This window comes from Microtus oregoni, unplaced genomic scaffold (genome assembly GCF_018167655.1).
Source record: "Microtus oregoni isolate MIOR12 unplaced genomic scaffold, Mior012 000010F_ref0000083, whole genome shotgun sequence".
Lineage (NCBI taxonomy): Eukaryota > Metazoa > Chordata > Mammalia > Rodentia > Cricetidae > Microtus > Microtus oregoni.
Window position 1 is genome coordinate 17,516,998 of NW_024543069.1, and position 20,810 is coordinate 17,537,807.

At 42.4% G+C, this 20,810-nt stretch overlaps 1 protein-coding gene across 1 annotated transcript; it reads right to left on the reverse strand.

The window, feature by feature from the left end:
• Window positions 1-10,360: 10,360 nt before the first annotated feature.
• Window positions 10,361-19,206, reverse strand: Rap2b (RAP2B, member of RAS oncogene family). Its single transcript, XM_041659068.1, has one exon. It carries the CDS (start codon window positions 17,369-17,371, stop codon window positions 16,820-16,822), a length of 552 nt encoding a protein of 183 aa, XP_041515002.1. The 5' UTR covers window positions 17,372-19,206; the 3' UTR covers window positions 10,361-16,819.
• Between the last annotated feature and the right edge of the window lie 1,604 nt (window positions 19,207-20,810).

Consider the following 20,810-nt stretch of genomic DNA (forward strand, 5'->3'; position numbering starts at 1 on the left):
AAATCAACCCAAAAAAGTGACAAAGGGCTTCACAGAGCACTCAGAATTTAAATGACTTACCAAACAGCTTTTCCCACAATGAAAACCATCCTGAAAAGGTATACATGACAGAATGCAAATTCAATACCAGTCATTTAAAAAGCACATATGTAAGGCATTTCAATCATGAATATTCAAGTAACTGAACTATAAATAAAAGAACACTCAAAATTTTTACAAGATTATCTTCATGTTAGCTCTAACACCTGCACTCTACAATCAGATTGAGTTCTGAGGCAGTATATCAAAGCAATTATTTTGTCAACTAAAAATATAAAATAAAATTTAAGACTGAAAAATGCAGAGAAACAATAACTTCTCTTATTATGAAATGTTAAAATTTTATTCTCTAAACTTTAAGTTTGAGTTATTAGCGGAAACCACTTCAGCTCTGTGAGCTTAAACTGTTCATTGACACTGTCATTATAAAAATAGGCAAGTGCGATCTGAGCTAAACGGTTTAATGCTATCAGTGAGGCTTTTGTTACACAATTTAATTATAATTTACATATGGAATATTCCATCTTTTCAGTGATTCTCCCTTGGGTTCATTTAACCTAACTCATTTTTAATAAGAGAAAATCATATTGAACAATTCAACTAGCGTTGAACCATGGCCTAGTGTTGCGATCCAACATGACTCCTGAAACATAACATTTTAAAGTTTAATTTGGCCCCCAAATTCACCTACTGGTATTCTTAAAATTGCTACTTGATTTTGAGTGACACCAGATTTCTAAGCCTGACTTTCATTTTAAAGTGAAAACTAAGCAATTTAGGGTAGTCAAAATGAATCATTAGGAATGAGACACATTTTCAAACTTGCGATTTTAAAGGTGATACCAAGTGTGTAACTCCAGTACCTTCTTTTAATTTCTGAAAAGTAAAAATAAGAACACCCCATACCAGAGAAATGCCTCACCAATTGAAGGTCTCTTTCACTAAACCTGAATCCAACCAGCACCAAAAGCAAGCACACACAGAGATGAATAATAAACAAACAAATTGAAAAACACACAAACCTAAAGCCCAAATTGTCTACCATGAAACGCAACTCGAGATCTTCCCTGTAATCAACTTTTCCCTCAATGAAAGCCTTGAATCCTATAAAAACTACTTAACTTGGAAAAGTTGTCTACTTGTGAATCACACAAACAGTACAGGAATAAGATGCTTCCTTGTAACATCCATACATGTTCAACATAAGGCCCCTGGCCATGGAGGTCCCTCAGTACATCAAGAACCCTGTTAGAATTGCAGGTTCTCAAACCTGCTCAATTAGAATCTGTGTTGTGAGGTGCCTTCTTGATCTGCACACATATTCAATGGCAAAACTATTAGATAAAGGTAGTATCAGATGTGCGAGATTCTTGGTAAGTTTTTGGTTTTCTTGAGGTGTATCCCTGGCTGTCCTGGAACTCACTCTGTAGTCCAGCCTGGCCTTGTACTCACAGAGGTCTGCCTGCCTCTGCCTCCTGAGTGCTGGGATTAAAGATCTGGGCTACCACCTTCTGGCCTTCATAAGTCTTAATAATAAAATTAATCTGATTGCATGACAAAGTGTTCTCTAAATACTCCAAAGCTATGAAATCTGAGCCAAGAGGCACTTTAAAACTCCCTTTCCTGGAAGTGGTCTCCTGTGCCAATGCATTCAAGGATACTTTTCACTATCTCTTCTGTCAGGTTCAGTGTAACTGGATTTGTGTGGAGGTCTTTGATCTACTTGGACTTGAGTTTTGTGCATGTCAGTAGATATGGAACTATTTTGATTCTTCTACATGCTGACTTTCAATGATTCCAGCACTATTTGTTGAAGATGTTTTCTTTTTTTCTACTGTACAATTAACTGATGGAACCAGATGCAGAGATCCACAGCAAAACACCAGGCCGAGCTCTGGGAGTCCAGTTGAAGATAGGGAGAAGGGAATATATGAGCAAGGGAGGTCAAGATCATGATGAGGAAGTCTACAGAAACAGCGGAACCAAGCCAAGCTCATGGGAACTCACAAACTCTAGACCAACAACAGCTGTGGAGCCTGCATAGAATTGAACTAGGCCCTCTGCCTTGAGGGGCCCCTGGCAGTGGGGCCAGGATCTATGCCTGGTGCATGCTGGCTATTTGGAGCCCATTCCCTATGATGGGATGCCATGCTCAGCCTTGAGGCAGGAAAACAGGTTTGGTCCTGCCTCACCTTAATGTGCAAGGCTTTGTTGACTCCCATATGAGGACTTACCTTTTGGGAGGAGAGGATTGAGGGTTGAACTGGGGGGAATTGAGGGGGCAGGAGGAGAGGTAGGGGAGAATTGCAATTGGAATGTAAAATGAAATTTTGAAAAAAATTAAAATTCTATTTTAAGTGATAACTAATAAAACTAAGGAGAATCTGAAAACAAACAAACAAACAAACAAACAAAAAACTCCCTTTCCTCCCTAAGCCCCACCCACACAAGGGAAATGCTCCATTAGAGATCCATTTTAATCCTTAAATGATCATTTTCCTTCTACCCAGCCATCAATTTTCTCTTTTCTTTGGAGCCAATCTCAGGAAACAGAGCTAAAACACATTAAAAAGTAGCTTCCTACCAAAGTGGGATCATTGCAGGCATAAAAACTCTTCTCAGAACAGACATGCAATTAGTCAGCGTCTTTTCTCCAGAACCAGAAAGCTTGTGCTATTTCCAGCAACGCAATATAGGTGCATGAAATAAACCTTCTTCATGCAATGCTAAGATGCTGGATTTGGCAACAAAATAAACCAGTTGTTCCCAGCCTGGAAGCAATAAGTGGTCATCCAAACCACTCAAAGAAGCCACTCTGAGGTTTTTTTTGTCTTCTTTTAGAGAGTGGGTAATTGCTTGAAGATCTAGAGGCTCAGAAATAGTTCAAACAGTTCCCACAGGAAGTGGGAAATAGGGCTCGGGCATCCTACCCAAGGGAATCTGAACAGCTGCTCTTTGATTTGGGAGAGTAGATGATCATGTGACAAGAGAAAGTGACGAAGACTTAACAAGTCGGAGTTTATACCCTTTTTATACCCTAGTTTATACCCTAGCTGACAAAAATGAGGGAAAGGAGAAATTCACTACAAGAGAAAAGAGATACTCCTTTTCTGTTTTATTTGATGACGCTGGTTTGAAGGTAGGAAGAGCATATGTGTATGTAATAGAAATGACTAAAGAAAGGTCGTTATCCCACAACAGCCCATTAGTTGGGAGGCGTGCAATGAGGCTACGAGCCGCCGGCTGCTCCTCTTCCACACTCTGCTCCTTCTTCAGAGTCAACCTTCAGCAACTCAAAGGCATTCTCTGACAAGACTTAATTCAAAACGAAAGCAATTAAAAATGCATTTCTAAAATTACAAAGGAAGTCATGATACGATTTGGAATATATTATTCTTACCCATGTTCAATTTTCCCACATCATCATTTAAAATGCAATTACATGATTTGTGCTGAAGGGTCTGAGTTTTCACGCGCTCATTCAAGAATGCAAATGGATTAATTAAATTTGGGAGAAATCTGTCTTTATCACCATTGGAAAAGAGATTAATATATTTTCTCTGATTTAGAGAATTAGTGAAATTAATCACAGTTCATGGATAAAGATTTCTGAAATTGAAATAAATTATAAACAAATAACTCATAGTGCAGTATCTCTATTAATTGTCTTCCTGCATATATTTTAATTCCTTGTTTAAAAAATTATGGTATGTTTTTTGTTAGGGCTGCAGTCAATCTTCTAACGCTAGAGAGAAGAGGGGTATAGCTGAGAAAGTCTGTCCTCAGAACTCCCATTATGCTAGTACCAGGAAGGTTTAAAATGGCCCTTATGCATGTTACTTTTACATACAGATCAATCTTCGTAAAGAAAATAGGATGCCTAGAGGTCCAGTATTGTATTATAGGTGTCAGGAGTATGGATTTTAGAATAAGAAATTAAAATACTATATCAGTGAGATGGCTAATTGGTGGACAATCTCCTACAAGTTGTCCACTGAATTTTATATGTGCAGCAGAATTCAGCCTTCCCATCCACACAACAAGAATAATTATAAGAAAAGTGATATTTATTTCCTTATTTCTCTATCTATCTATCTATCTATCTATCTATCTATCTATCTATCCATTTATTTGAGACAGGGTTTTTCTGTGTAGTCCAGGCACTCACTCTCTAGACTAGATGGTCTTGAACTCAAGAGATCTGTCTGCCTCTGCCTCCCAAGTACTGGGATGAAAGGTGTGCACCACCATGCCCGGCTCCTTATTTTTATTTTATGTGCATTGGTGTTTTGCCTGCATGTTTGCCTGTGTGGGGAGTCAGATCCCCTAGAACTGGAGTTACATACAGTTTTGAGCTGCCATGTGGGTGGTGCGAACTGAACCTTGGTCCTCGGGATGAACTGCCAGCGCTCTTAACACTGAGTTTTCTCTCCAGCCCCATCCTCCAAAAACAATTTTTAACAAACTACAATGCAATATAAAGAGGAGCGAAATGAAATACCCTCAAGCTATCAATTCCTTACTTGTGTCAGGATTAGTACCAGCATGCCATCAAGTGAACATCCTCTTCTCAGGGTATTGCAAGGACAACCGGCATAGGTTCTGTCCAGTTGGGAATCCAGTTTTACTTCCAGCTCAATATCACTTGACTTTATTGGGGAAGTCACATTCTGGGCATTAGCCTTACCTTCTTTAACTTAAAGATATTGACTCTCAAGCCTTGGGCGAGGGGCAGGACCATCTGAGAATGTGCTGGAAACATTGCTTCCCAGAGTTGTGCAAAGACCAAGTCAGAAACTCCTTGGTAGGATCTGTGTGTGCACATGTGTGTAGAAGCACATGTGTGCTACAGCACGTGCGTGGAGACCAGAGGACAACCCCGGAGTCAGTGCCTCCTTTCACCTTTATGTGAGTTCGGAGGATTGAACCCAAATCACCACACCTGTGCCGCAAGCACTGATACCTGCTAATCCATCTTGCCAGATCAACAGTGTGCATTTCAGTAAGCCTGTGCGAAGAGTTTCTGACACACGCTGAAGGTGGCAGACCTGTGGACTCTGTGATCGTCTATGGTAAACTGACCTGTTTGTGAGCTCAGTTCAAGGACTGTGTCTTATGGGTTCTAGGCCTAGAATGGCTCACTATCCAGATGGGGTACTAGAGACGTCAGCTCCATAGGAATCTCTTGGTTCCCCGACCTTTTTTTGTACTTTGTACATAACTGTTTGGTGGTACACATCATTCTTTCATCATTTTCATCTTCTTGGGTCATCTGCACTCGTCTTTGTTTCTCCTACACCATTAATAACTTTCCCCTCTTACAACCCATATGGTTAGCAGTGACTCTCAAACTTCGCGAGGGCTAAGAGGACCAGAGGACACAGATTACCAAGCATTAACCTCAGTGTTCCTAAGGATGATCAAAGAAGTGCCTGAGAATCTGAGTGTCCTTTGCCTGGGGACCTCCCTTTGAAATCCATTGTCACCATACATATCGCCTTTGTTACGCAGGAAATTCTAGTGACTACGTTACTACTTTCAAATATTAGCTGGTAGATATTACAAACAATATATCTGCTTTCAGGTAACTCAAAAGTGGGTCTACTAAATAGCACATTTAAAACCATATATTGAATATGTTTTAATTTTGCATAATGCCTTTAGAAAGGATACTATCTAAACCAAGACATGCCTACATAGCACATTAGGGAATAGGTCTGTAAAACAGTATATTCACCCTTTCTAACATTCTTTTCTTTTTTTCTGGATTTTTCGAGACAGGGTTTCTCCATAGCTTTTCTGGTTCCTGTCCTGGAAACTAGCTGTGGTAGACCAGGCTGGCCTTGAACTCACAGAGATCCCCCTGCTTCTGCCTCCCTAGTGCTGGGATCAAAGGCGTGCGCCACCACCGCCCAGCTCCTTTCCAACAGTCTTAAACTATTTTAATCGTTCTTTCAGCACCTTTAAAGAAAATGTAAGGTCATTGACACTATATTGGCATTGACATCCTAAGCCCCATTATTTTTACATTTGCAGATCAAGAAAAGCTGCTTGTGGCTTTTATTCTACAGATTTCCTTGACTTTTTTAAATACTGTAGTCATTCATTCCTTTACTCATTCTGCATAAGGCAGCATTGCAGGCACCGAGGTCCACAGCGGGGTGAACTGTATGTCTGTCTTATCACTGTAAGCTAACCATTTAGTTGGAATGAGGCGTGGGATCCAGTAAAAGCTACAAAGTATCTTGTAGTGCTTTGGATGCTAAGAAACCTCTATGACAGCTGGCACTAGACTATAACCCAGCTGCTCGCGGAAGGCAAGGTAGGAGTGCGAGTTCAGTGCCTGCCTGGGAAACTTAATGAGACTGTCAAGAAAGATACAGGCGTGGAGGTAGAGGGAAGGAAGAGAAGGAGCTTCAGTGGTAAAGTTCTTGTTCAACACGTGAGGCCCCATGTTCAATCCCCAGCAATGAAACAAACAAACAAACAAACAAACCTCTATCCATGCACAATGCCCATCATAAATTTAAATGTGTAATTTAGCACAGTTATCCCTTGTTTCTGACATTGTAAAACATGGCTGAACTCCTAAGTAAATGCTTCTATCACTTATCTATTCCCAACCTGTAGATTCTATGAAGACCTAACTACTCTCCACAGTTCTCCGCCTTCATCCTTAGAAACTACACACTCCGTGTAAGTAACAACAAAAAGAAGGTCAGTGACATTGCAAAGATTCACCATGGGATGGATGGGGTTACATAAAAAAAGCAAAGCACGGATGCTATGGGAAATAACCTACTAGTTTTGCACAAAAGCTTAGATTTTCAAATAAACTGTGCTTTAAAAATTAATACCAAGAAATATATGTTGAAGGATCAATTTTAAGATAAATTTATGTATTTCTTCTTTGCTTTAAGATACACAAATGTATGAAATAGTAATCATAGAGTTCACTTTCTTAACTGTATCCATGCAATTATTTTTGATAAAATTTTCTACTTAATTAATGAAACCAGGCTCTACACACAACTTGCATTCCAATACCAAAAATCAAGATTCTTATAATTTTTTTAAAAAACATTGATTTTTACTTTTTTAAATCTCCATTTGGAATTTGGTTGTAGGTAACAAAATCTGCTCATTCTGGCATACACACACACACACACACACACACACACACACACATGCATTGTGTTTTCAACAGTCAACGTGGACCAGAGTTGAGAAATAAAATGACACAGACATTCGGAAATTGTCCCAAATATATGAAAATCCCTAGCTCTCGTTGTATAGCACTAGGAACAAAAAGAATCACTTTTATACCACAATTTCAAAAAATGTAATGCTAATGACTAGGCAGAAATACTTTTGAGGAAGGTCATTTATTTCTGTCACATTATCTCCTGTATTCAATATTCAAAACTGCTAGCACCAAAATGTCACTTCAGCTCCATTCTTTCCACTCTTTGTCTAGAAAGAGTCAATCCTATTCCTTCCTCATAGTTAAGAAAGTACAAATCTTAGCCAACTCTCCACTGCTGCGGTCTATTTGGAGGAGGGATCTGTCCTTTGGGTAATTAACATACAAGCCTTCTTTCTCATCCATAGAGTGCTACTCTTCTTAGTAAACTAAGTTTAAATAGTAAAATAGTAACTTTTGCTACAAAATATAAACAAGAAAAGTTTTAACTGTAAATTTATAATCATAGCCTCTTTAAAAGCAATTATTTTTTTGATGGTCATGGGGAATACACCTTTAATCACAGCACTGTGGGTCTGAACTTGGCCTGGTCTACATTCAGAGATCCAGAACAGGCAGGGAGGGTTCCACAGAGATCCTGTCTCAAAGAACAACAACAACAAAAGAGTAAGTATAATTTTCAGAATCAGTCATCAAATGGTCACCCCATAAAAGATAAATTTCATTTCCACTGAAAACTATTTTCATGCTTTAAAACATCAACCATGGCACTGCAAAATCCCGTCCCACTAACTTATTTGTTTGAACTTATGAATGCATATATGTTCATGGCATCTAGAATATTTTCCCTTGTTTTTAGCTTTTTAATTACAGACCAAACACAACTTTTCCAGAAGTCAATAAAAACAAGAGACTAGGGACAAAAGAATATGTAAAACGGCAGAGACGACTAGAGAGTGTAAAAAACAAAAACAAGAAAATTAGAAACAAAAAACTTGTTTTCTTAAACTTACTTGTGATCACATTACCAACTAAATCTAATGTTTCTATGTGCAAGTCAATACACAGGCACTGAGAAGAAAATGATTTCACCACTACCATCCATTTTGATGTAAGATCATTGTCAAATTTAGGAGTAAAATTAAGCTACACGAATTACTCTCACCTCCACCAAACAGTGCTTTCTGCTAACTGTAAAGGATTACTGTTGAGTGCACACATGGCTTTTAGAGACCATTCCAACTGGGAAAAACCCCTTAGCAATCTTAGAGCTTATTTCCCCTCCTTTCCGGAATGTTAGCATTCCTTGTAGACTAGGTGTGCCTGACTTCCAAAGGCAAACTCTTTAACATGGAGACTCATGACTTGCCCAACACATTGGGCGTCCAGTAGTCTGGTTGCTTGAAGTTTTATGGGTATATTGACTAGATTTCATTAAACCGGAAGAATAGAACAGCCATGTTGGTTTCAAAGTCAACTAAAGATCCACGGTTATTGAGTTAATTCCACATTAATGAACTTGCTGACAATTCTTACTCCCCTCTGTTCTATAGTTGCTCCACCAGCACAAGGTCTACTCTATAGCAATGGTTCACAACCAAGGACTCATTTGCACCTCGGAGCAATACATGGTAACTCTTTTGATTGTCACAAATTAGGAAGGGATGAAAACAGCAGCATTTAGTGATGAAAGAACAGTCTGTTACCAGTACCCTAAAGAGCACAGGATGTCCCAGGCCATATGTGTACATGTGTGCACACATGCACACACACACACACACACACACACACACACACACACACCTAAAGCAGTATTCTGCCCTGCAAGTTCACAGGCTGGAACTGAGCAATCTCGAGTTCCAGTCACCACGGTATCACCTTTATTCCATCACAAGCCCTCTTTAACTGGGCTAGTAGTAGCCCAAGGCCTCAGTCAACCCATGATCCATCATTTTGACCACAAGGAGAGCCTCTAAATTAGAACATAGCAAGAGCCTGGTGGCTGAGTAATCTCATCTCATTCTGCCATCTGAACCCCGTCTAGCTCCATCACATTCTTACACCTTAGCAACTACAATACCAACACTAACCAATGAGTGCTATTAACACGAGCAAGAAAAACCTGTTCTGTGCCTTTCCCCCTATTTATGTCTTTCTAATAACAGAGGAAAGAAGACACAAGACATGCAGAAGTGGTGCTCTTAGACGGTTTTTGATGATGACTCACTTGCAGTTCACAATACAATATTCTCTTACAGGGGGTAAGATGATTTCTTTTTTTTTTTTTTTTTTTTTTTTTTCTCCACAGCACAAGATCAGCAGGGATAAAGAGCTGGGCTGGAATTATTGTTTGGGAGTTGTAAATACACCTAACTGAATCAGTCTCCAAGCTAATTCATTAAAAACAAAATCACTCTAAAAAAATGAAGCACAGAGATTTTACCCCAAACCAACAGTGAGGTCTGTGGGTTGACATCTCTTGACCTTCTGCTGGAGTTTGGGTATGGTTCTTCAAATACAGGGCAACATCATCCTCTCTTTATATTGCCCCATGATAGCTACATTTACATGGCTAACAGTTAAATCATATCAGTTCATGTAGATTAATGACAGAAAATTTATTTGTATGAACTTGATATGGATGATCAAACACCACACAAAAGGAAAAACAACAGGAAGTATGCCTAAACAAGCTAACTAAATGCAAAAACAAGGAACCTAAGCCTCAAGATTTTCCTAGGGTGTAAAAGAATAATGCTTAAATAAAATCTAAATATCTTATAATTCCATCTAAAAAAATGTAAAACTTAAAACTACATATTTTAGTATTAACATATGAAAATTGATAAAATGTCTATATGTAACCTAACATTTAGTCAATACAAATTTCTGTAGTTCTTTTTGTGAATGGCATTCAATAAATTTTAGCTTCTAAGGTGGATATCTAAGTATAATATGTAATTAATTATATATATATATATATTATGCATATCATCACACAATGTAGATGTCAGTATCTATATCAGTGTTTCTCAAGTCTTCTAACATTGTGACCCTTGAATATAGTTCCTCATATTGTGGTGACCCCAACCATAAAATTATTTTTGTTGCTACTTCGTAACTGTACTTTTGCTACTGTTATGAATAACAATGTAAATATCTGCTTTGCAGAATAGTCTTGGGTGAGAGCTACTACTTTGCAGCTGATGGTAAAAGGGAAAGAAAGGTTGTTTTTAAGTATTAAGAACCTACCCAACAAGCATTGGTCCTGACACTGTAGTGAACACCGTATCCACAGTAAATGTTACATGATGAATGAGTTCATTTTACCCCTGCTTACCAACACCATTGCAAATCTATTTTTAGCAATGTAACAATCGCACACTTTTTTGCTTGGTACCTGTATTTGCAAAGTCATCAATAATTTTTCTCTTTTCTATTAAAAAAAAAACTCTGCCTTTGATTTTTTTTTCTGTTATCACAAATGAAAGAATCATCCATGTTTTCACGCCTCTGAAAAATTTAGCCTTACAGAATCTTACAAGATAATTCATCTTTGAAGACTAAGTTTGTCAACTGAACGAGGAAAGTACAAAGAGCTGTTCCCTCTCATTTATAGAACAGATCAAAAAAATCCCAAATGCAGTAAGATTATTTGTTTTTCCTCTACTAGTTAGCCGTATCTGCTTTGTAGGACAAATTATTTCACTAATTAAGGCTTTAGAATTTATCATCCTACTATGTAGTGATATTTCATGTGTAATTTAATAAATAAAGCTTGCTTGAAGACCAGAACACAAATCAACCACACTAGTCATCCATAGAGGCCCAGCGTTGGTGGTGCACACTTTTAATCCCAGCACTAGGGAGGAATGTAAGGTGGAATGAGACAGGAACTCACTTTCTTTCAGTCTGAGGATTTCTTAGAGGTAAAAGCTCTCTAGTGATTTGGCTGCTTCGCTCTTCCGATCTTCAGGCTGAACCCCAATATCCGTCTCTGGGTTTTTATTATTCATGCTATGCCTACTATGCATTGATTTACTTAAAGTAACAAAGTTTTCCTCTGTTGAATAGTAACCTTTTAGAACAAACTACAATTTGGATTTTCTTAGAAAGGGTAATACAGTATACTCTAAAAACAAATTCTAAAATAAATATAACCTCTGATTTTGAATAGTTCAACAAAGTCAAATATTAGTGATCAAAATTAACAGTAATGTAAAGCACCACACAATGAAGCCCGATATAAACATACTACATCTCTTCGTCTTTTCCCTCTGCTGTCACGAGCAGTTTTTTATTAAGCCCTCTACCACTGTTACAGATATCTATCACACAGAAAAGTTTGCAACTATTTGAAGTGACATTTAAACTCAGAACAAAACACCAGAATGTTCTCTTATCGGGTAGATGAATTAAACTTTACAATAACCTTTCATTTTCTGTAAGGTAGAATTCTAGAGTCTCCCAGAAGCTCTACCACGGGTAGACAGATCAGAAGCTCACTACATTTCAGTCATTTCTCAGCTTCTATTCAGATAGCTTTCAAGTTTCCAGAATAAGGGATGTGCAAGAAAGTGGCCATAACAGCAACAAGGGGTGGGGCAAACATATTTTCATCAAAACATTTATTATTGGTATTATTATTGAGGCAAGGTGCAAAAGCCAGCAAATAACCTCAGTCTAGAACTCACTAAAACACATTTACTCTGGTCTCCTGCCCTCACCCAACTTCACTCTTCTAAGATCTGCACCTTACCCTCTCCCCCTCCTAAAAGGCATCTGTCAAAAAGCAACTTCTCTGGTGGCCATTGGATTTCAACTTTGCCCTTCTTTTAAGTCAGTGAAGACACAGATTTTTAAAAACAGAGTTTTGGGAACATTCTTGGACATTAAGATGCACAATAAGCCGGGCAGTGGTAGCACAGGTCTCAACCCCAGCACTCAGAGGCAGTCAGGTATCTATTAGTTCAAGGCCAGCCTGGTCTACAAAGCAAAATGGAGGTGACAGTTTTTGTAGTGTGTATTTTCTCAAAATGGAGAACAATATGACTTTGAATTAGATCAACTAACACGGGGAGGAGACAGACACCTGTGCGCACTGTGACCTGGCTACTGAAATTCTCTCAGCTTAATTTCAGAGTCCTTGCTTGGAAACATGAAAAACAGAAGTCCTTGCCTTTTAATTTCAAAGGAATAAGCGGTAAATATTTTAAAGTGCTCCCTTAGCCAAAGGTATTAATCTTGTTTTATTTCACGGAGTAGGAATTGGATGTTGAATCTGACAGAATAACTTTCTCAGAGCTGGCTTCTGACTTGGCTCTGAAGATCACAGCCAGCACTGTTCAGATACCTATGTGAAGTTAAAGAAAGCTCTACCCCCACACAACAGCCTAACAAGTTATTTTCAATGGTGTATGTCCTCTTCAGTAAACTTCTTGTGGAGACAATTTTATCACCACAGCAGAAAGAAAAGCATTCTGAAAGGCAGCTCTTAAGTCGGAGTGTGTGAACACCTAGGTAGAGCCGAGGGTGACATGCGTTATTGCTGGGGCTTAATCTTTGAGTCTCAAACCAGCAACATCATTGTCACCTGAATAATGAGCATCTACTCCAGGTCCACTGAAGAAAATGGGAAGCACCCATAGAGATTATTTTAATCTGCGGGTGACTTTTATATGCAATTTAGTTTGAGAGCCTCAGGAACCGGTGACCCCCTAATGTCTCAAATCACCAAAATGTTACGGTGGAGAGATCAAGTGCTTCGCTTACCAGTGCCATGGTAAGTGCCATCACCTATCAATCAACTAAAGGCCTTCAGATCATTCTTGTAGTCTGAACAAAAGACCACAATCAAGAATAGCATAAGTCTTGATTTTTAGACCTGTAATATTTCCTAGAGAAAATTCCTATTAGCAGGCTTTCTGCCATTAAGCAGGTACTGGCAGACATTAGCATGTTAACACACAGTGGCCATCTCCAAATTCAATCTTGGTTTTCTTCACATTTATGGAGCAGGCTATTTTATGATAGATAAGGCATTTCCCCTTTACTTCTCCAAACTCCTGCTCCATATAACTTTCCATTGTCTAGAAGGTAGAGTGATAACAAAAACGACCCAAACACTAAGTAAAGAAGATACTTGGGATTCTCACCCAGTGGAAATATGCAGTATTCATGTTGTAGGAAGCCTCTCAAGACAATCTTCAAATAGACCTGGTTTCTCAGTGTGAGTCAGTGAACTACCTTAGCCATTAGGATGGAAACCGGTTACCTGAAGATCAAAGGTGAGACTTGAGCAGGCACCTTTAGGTTTCCTGAGGAGTTAACAAATGAACAAAAATAATGCTTTGACCGTGACAGAGAACTGGGCTGCCTGTCAGGGGCCCAAAGAAAAGCTGTTTCAACAAACAAATGAAACAAAACAAAAAACCAAACCCACATACCCAGTAGGGGTCAAGTTTAGAGGATTTCTCACTCCCTCAGGAAGCACTCCCCCCCCCAATTTGTTTTGACAGGTGATTACATTACAACAAACCCCACCCTCCCTGACTCACTTCCTTAAGCTGTTAAACCAGCTCCCTTTCTCACTGAAACAAATGTTCTTGTCTCCACACCACCCTAGATGAGGTTCTCTAACGTTTCAAGAAAGGAAAAAGCCCTCCAAATTTCTATTTTGCCATGAATATCACAGGTGAAAGCCAAACAACTCAGACCTTCATTTTCCTGCAGCAGCTTTAATTTTACAATCCAAAAGCATTTATTTTACAGTACTCAGTAGAAACATGGTTTTGTTTTATTTAAAAAAAAACAACAAAAACTTGTCCTATTTTTTGACCTCCACAAAACCCTCTGTGGAGGTGATTGGTGCACCAACAATCTATTTCACCATTCACCTTCGAATATTTTCTGTAAGGAGTACGCACATTTCCTATGAGCCATATACTTGGCAAAGCTTTTGCCCAAAGCCTTCCAAATAATGACAAATGAGGGTCAACAAACACATTTAAAAAAAAAAAAAACAAAAAAACCTTCTAACAGGGCTTGACACATCCTCAGGCTGTGCATCAACTTCAATCGACTTAAGCAACCACAATTATTCAAATGGAAGGATGCATTCTTGCAAAAACATGATTTTGAGTAGTCCCAATGTTTAGACGTAGAAACGAATGTGTTTGATACTCACGGAGGCATGAGGTCAGAGTTGGAAAATAAATAAAAGGCCAAGACAGGCCAAACTGTTCTCCCTCCCCACAGGAATAGCGAAATGCAACCTGGATGAAATCACTCCCTCCCCCACAAAAAAAAAAAATTAAGGCAAGAGATATTGATATCACTTTAAAGAAACCTGTGATCTCTTTTGGCTTCGTCAAAAAGTAAATTCCTCGGTTAATACTCTGCAGGCTTCAGCTTTGCCTCAGGAACCTACGCTATCTCCTCTTACAGACAAGATTATTGTACTAGAGAGCCCAAGGAAAATACACAGAAAAAGTAACAACGCACATGGCCTCCTCGCACTTTGCCTCCTACTTGTTAAAAGAAACAATGCTTGTGGTCAAATATGATCCACAAACTAAAGAGAGCAAAAGAATCCTCTTTGCATGGTTTATTACTTTATGTTTTGTTTTGAATCTAATGATTTGGTTCCAAATGAAATCTTTGAAGGGTTGAGATAACGGCCAGCCTGGCACACTCCAAAGACTGCTGAGACACTGTGAGAACCAAGTCAAGAACACTTCTGATTGAGGCGTGACATAAACAGACAAAACCAGGACAAATAAAAAGCTATCCCCTGGATGGATGTAACTTTCCCAGACCTAAGAGGGTGTTAGCAGTCCGCTTCCCTCCTTTGCTATAACAGTGAAGTTCATGGCTCATTGTCAGCAGAACAGACTCAATACACTTCCTCCTCGGGGGAGTCAGATGGTATGTCTAGACCCTGATAATTTTTCTCCACTTTGAAATAAAAGCTTGGAAACATTGTCGTCCAGTTTGTCACTGAAATAATTCTATCTTCAAAATTCGACAAATAACTCTGGGCGGCCAGGTCCACCTCCACCTGACACTGTTACCATGGATACTGTACATCACTGAATATGAAACACAAAAACACAAATAGTTTGGGGTTTCTTTAAAAATGACATTTGTATTAAAAGTCTTAAAATGAAGAGACAATGACCAAATGAGTGGAATTAAAAGTTACAATTCGTTAGAATTTTCTTGGTACATCACAATAAAATTCTGCTCTTTGCGTCTGGAGGACAACCTTAGACAAATGACAAGAGACACTCCAAATGCAACAGAAAAGGGAGCTAAAACCTGAAATCTGAGCAAAATGAAGAAAGGGAGAAAAGCACTCGAGACATGACCTTAACATTAAGAAAGCTACAAATTAACTAAGCAATTGATGGACTAACAGGCCCCATTTGTCCTGGCTCTTTCAGGAAGATACTTAGTGGTTTTGGGGGCAGCAGAACAGCAGATTCTGGGATATGGTGGGAATTCACAGGTTGGCACCGGCTGGAACAGCTGAGTTTGAAGGCACTCTGCAGACACAGGGGTGCTGGGGGCCCTGAATCACAATTACGAAGTCTTTGTATTGTATTTTTAAAAGCTAGTCAGCAAAAAATCTGTCACTGCCAACCACACACGCACACAAAAAGCTATACTTACACACACAATAGCACACACACACACACACACACATAATAGCACACACAAAAATGTGCAGATCTTTTAACATTTTTTTCACAGCTGATTAAAAAAAAATACTACCATTCTCCCCCAGACTCCCCTTTGATACAGTAGGTAATCAAAATAGATTTTTTTTTCCCACAAATATCAGCAGACACTTCCTGGCACCCCACACTGTATTGGCATCAGTGTTAACAGTCCCAGTTCACATGTGCAATACTTCAGATTGGATACACTGTAACAAGAACCCAACTTTGCATAGACATCCTCAGAATCGTAATCAGTCCCTGGGTTGCCCTTCCAAGCTGGCAGAAAAGGAACCCCTGGTCTTAATTTCCAAATAATCCTGGAAAACAAGGGGGGAAAAAAAGTCAAGTTTCTTCCCCTCCTCTGGCTCCTTCATATCGTTTTCTCAGACCTCCTTCCTTGTGTTTAGAACTTGGAACTATGAACAGTTGGTTGGGGGAACCCTCCCCCACCGCCTCCTTCTTCCCCTCCACTTCCTCCACCTCCCCACCCCCATTTTCTTTTTCAGGCTTGAAACTTTTGCTTGCCGGTGTCAAGCAGCCAATACTGCGCCTTGATGGCTACTGAAACGGGAAAAATTATGCATGAACCGAAATCAATGAGGAACGTACACGCTGCAAAAAAAAAAAAAGCCACATTTCCATCAGGGTCTTGGATGGTCAGGAACCGACACCCCCTCGGACCCTAGCTGAAGGCTGGGGATGCTGGCCACACAAGTCAGCCAGGTTCCTCGGACATCCCGGCCAATACAAAGTCGTCTCCAATCTCAAAGCGAGAAGACAATCACATCAAGAGAATCGGGTGTGTTTGGCTTTGTGCACAGAGCGTGGCCAGCGCCCGGCGGCAGCCGGCGCCTCACAGGATCACGCAGGCCGAGCAGCAGCCCTCGTCGCCGTTGGGCTGTGCAGCGTAGTTCATCTGCCGAACGATCTCTGCGAACAGCTCATCCACTGAGGCTTTGTTTTTGGCGGATGTCTCCATGAAGGGGCAGCTCCACTCCTCGGCCAGGGCCTTGCCCTCGCCGTATGAGACCTCGCGCTCGCCCTCCAGGTCCACCTTGTTGCCCACCAGGATCATAGGTACGCGCTCGTACCGCTTCACGCGGATGATCTGGTCCCGCATGGGTTTGATGTCCTGGAAGCTCTGCTGGTTGACCAAGCTGTAGACAAGGATGAAACCCTGGCCATTCTTGATGTACAGGTCCCGCATGGATGCGAACTGCTCGGTGCCCGCCGTGTCCAGGATCTCCAGCACCGACGGCGACGAATCCACCTCAATCTCCTTGCGGTAGAAGTCCTCGATGGTCGGGTCGTACTTCTCGATGAAGGAACCTGTCACGAACTGCACAGTGAGCGCGGACTTGCCCACACCGCCCGAGCCCAGCACCACCACTTTGTACTCTCTCATGGCTCCGTCGGCGCCCTCGTCGCGCCTGCCGCGGCCCCGTCGGGGCTGCGCGCTGGGGAAGGCTGGGCTGGGCGGGTAGACTTCTCCTCTTCCTCCGTTCCGCAGGAAAAGCCCCGGCGAGAGCGGCCCGGGAGCGCGGGCTCACCGATCGGCTAGCAGAGCCCCGCGCCGGGCAGACCGGTGGCCGGGGTGCGTCCCTGGGGCGAGGGTCCCGGGCCCCGCAGCAGCCCTGGCAAGAGGACCCTGAGGACAATGCGCGCAGCCGGAGCAAGGCAACCGCTGGAGCTCCTCTCCACGGCAGTCCGAGAGGGCCGGGAGGCGGTGGCGGCTGACTGCAGAGGCGGATGCTAATTGAGCGTCCGGCTGGGACACGCGTGGCATGTGTCCCCGCGGAACGTGCGCCCAGCTCCGCGGCCCATCGCTCGCTCGCTCGCTCTCTCCCGCAGCCTCCGCTGGGCGAGGGCTTCCTACTCGCCGCGCGCAGCCCGGCCCTCCCCCGCCCCGCCGAGCATGCCCAGTGAGCCGCCTGCGGCGCCCCGCCCGAGCTCCGCTCCGGCTTTTCCGCAGCGTCGGGAGGAGGCGTGGCTAGAGGGTGTGGCGAACCGGGACTGGGCGTGGCGGCGCGAAGCTTGGAACCGGGCAATCCTGCCTGTACGTGTAGGTAGAAAGCTCCGGACCGAAGCTACCTCCTTTCGGGGAGCTGCGAGCCTCTCGTGGGCGCATCGGGCAGTTGCTGGCTATGACCTTTTCTCCGCCTTGCGCTGTCAAAGGCGGATAGACACCAGTCGCCGAACCCCAATCGGTGCACGCTTCTCCTGGTCACACACTTGCATGACATTTGCAGGCCAAGGAAAGCAACAGAGAGCGTGCCCCCACTTGACCTAGTGTTCGCTTTCCTTGCGAAGAACTCGTCCCGAGTCCCTGTCCGGACTTGGAGCTAGGGGTGGGAATTAATGGGGGCACCGCAGCCTTCGGGGTAGGATTCGAGGGGTCATGCAACCTCCCCTTTGGCTGGAGCCAAAACCCGGCTAGCGGATCTAGCCTCGCGGAAGGCAGACGGCTCCCGCACCTAGAGTCAGGGCATGCTCAGACGGCCGACAAGGTTTGGGGGCTGCAAGTAGGAAGGTTTCGCACCGCACACCCACACGCCAGCTCAAATTACCTCTCCCAGACTCCCAACTCATTGGCCCCAGGATGCGAGTCTCACACCCCAAATGTTTTCTTATTGGCTGCTGCTGAGGTTTTGTCACTTTGGACAGCTTCATTGGTTGGAAAGTCGCCTCCGCTCGGGATTGGTTATTTATAGAGATTGAGCGGAGAGGCGGAGGCCCAGCTGTTCCTTCTCCACTGCTCCCCGCCCCCTTCCACCCACTGACTGGGCCTGAGGATCTGAAGCTGAGAGGGGAAAAGAAGGAATTTAGGCGGAGTGCTCCGAACTAAATATAGTCCTTTGTTGGTGTTTTGGAGGGAGTCTGATTTTTTCAAACCCAGTCACGACCATTTCTTAAAGGGAGCAACTAGGGTTCATTGCTGCTCTCGGTCTGCAAGAAATCCTAAAGTTTCTAACTTAAATCTTTGCCGGGAGCTAGAATGAGCAATGAGCCACCGGGAGCTCGGGGCAGCAGGAGAGATGGGTCTGCCCAGGCTTGCCTCTTCCCAAGCTCTTCATGGTGGGGCGGGCAGTCGCAGGACTTGGCTCGGTTCACTAGCACAGGGATGCGCGGTGACGCCTGGACTTGTCCCGAGTCTCTATAGTTTCTTGCTAGGGAGAGATGTCTAGACCTGTCAGCGCACAGCACTGGCTGTGGGAGCCGCCGAGTGCAGAGGGGTGGGGATCGGATCTGTGTCAACTGGTGATCAGTGGCCTGTCTTCTTATCTTCTGCCACTAGGTTCTGCTTCTACCGTCCTCGCTGCAGGGAGAACGGGGCAGTGTGTAGAGACGTGCTTTTGGTTCCGAGTTACTGCAGTATTCTTGGCCCCCATTTGCGAGTGGCCTGCCCCAGACTCTTGATTGCAAGCCTTAAGTTTGTGTCCGCAGTGGTAAGTTCCAGCCAGCAGAGTCCGGCGGGAGTTCTGTATCCCGTGCCTCAGTTCGTTGTTGGTGCTCGCTCTGCCTTTTTTTTTTTTTCATGGTCAGCTACTGATTACTTCGATTTAATTATGCTGATATAATTCTTCAGAGAATTATCTCTGAATCACTTTATTTAATACAGCTGGGCAGAATCCTGCCAACATTCTGCCAAGTGTTTTGCATGCACTATCTCAATTACCCCTCATAATAATTACTTTTACGGCCATTTTAAAGATGAACAAACTGAGGTTCCCAGGGGTTCAGTAGCTCATCCGGGCGTGGCAAAGCAAGGATTACATCCTGGGTGTTTGATTGTAGAGCAGTCAAGCCGCTTGAAGACAAAGAAGGAGCACACCCCCCCCCCCCATGACCATTCTTTGCTCTTGTGGAAATAACACTATTTGGATGGCGCTTCCTCGTCTAGACATGGGTAGGAACTCTGAAATATCTTACCTTGTGGTGCCAGACCCACCTCAAGGATCTTTTGGGGATCCCCATTTACTCATATCCAATTGATAGTTCTTTATTGGGCTGCGCACTTTATTGAGGTGCTGTGGGTCCCTTGAAAGTACAGTGGAGTCACTCCTTCCAGCCTGGCCCTTGAAGGAGTCCACAGATTCTCAACTTACCACCTGGCTGCACAGGTTCTTGTAAAGATGTGTTTGTTAAAGTGGAAAGTCAGCCGGGCGGTGGTGGTACACGCAGTTAAACCCAGAACTTGGGATGCAGGAGAATCTTTGTGAGTTCGAGATCAACTTGGTCTACAAGAGCTAGTTCCAAGACAGGCTCCAAAGCTACAGAGAAAACCTGTCTTGAAAAACCAAATAAATAATAAAGTCGATCACATTTTACCTGTTTGTTCATCATGGTTGTTAATACTATTGCATCAGTGATGTGATGAATAGTAGAATTGGTTGTCAACCTGACTACATCCGAAATGAGCAGAAATTCCAGAAACAGAGAGCACAGTTATGAGGGATTTTTTGCTTGGTTTGAGGTGGGTAAATCCACCTCTGGTATGGACCATTTTTGAGGTAGGAAGGCACACATGCCTTTGATCTGGATCTTGAGGTAAGAAAATTCACCTTTAATCTGGGCCATAACTTCTTCTGGAAGTCTCTGTAAGGACAGAGAAGAAGGAAGCTTTTGCTCTTTGCCTGCTTGCCTCTGCCTTGCTAATGTGTATCCATTCCTTCCCTGGCATTCGAGTTTCCTTCTTTGGTATCCCAGCATATAATGAAGACCAGCTGAGATGTACAGCCTGCGGCCTGAACAAGCTACTGGATTCTTTGACTTTCTGCTCATAGCTAGGCATTGTTAGATTAGCTTGACTGCAGCATGTAAGTCATTCTAATAAATCCCCTGTG

Coding starts and splice junctions, on each gene's coding strand:
- Rap2b (XM_041659068.1), bottom strand. CDS start 17,371: ATGAGAGAGTACAAAGTGGTGGTGCTGGGCTCGGGCGGTGTGGGCAAG.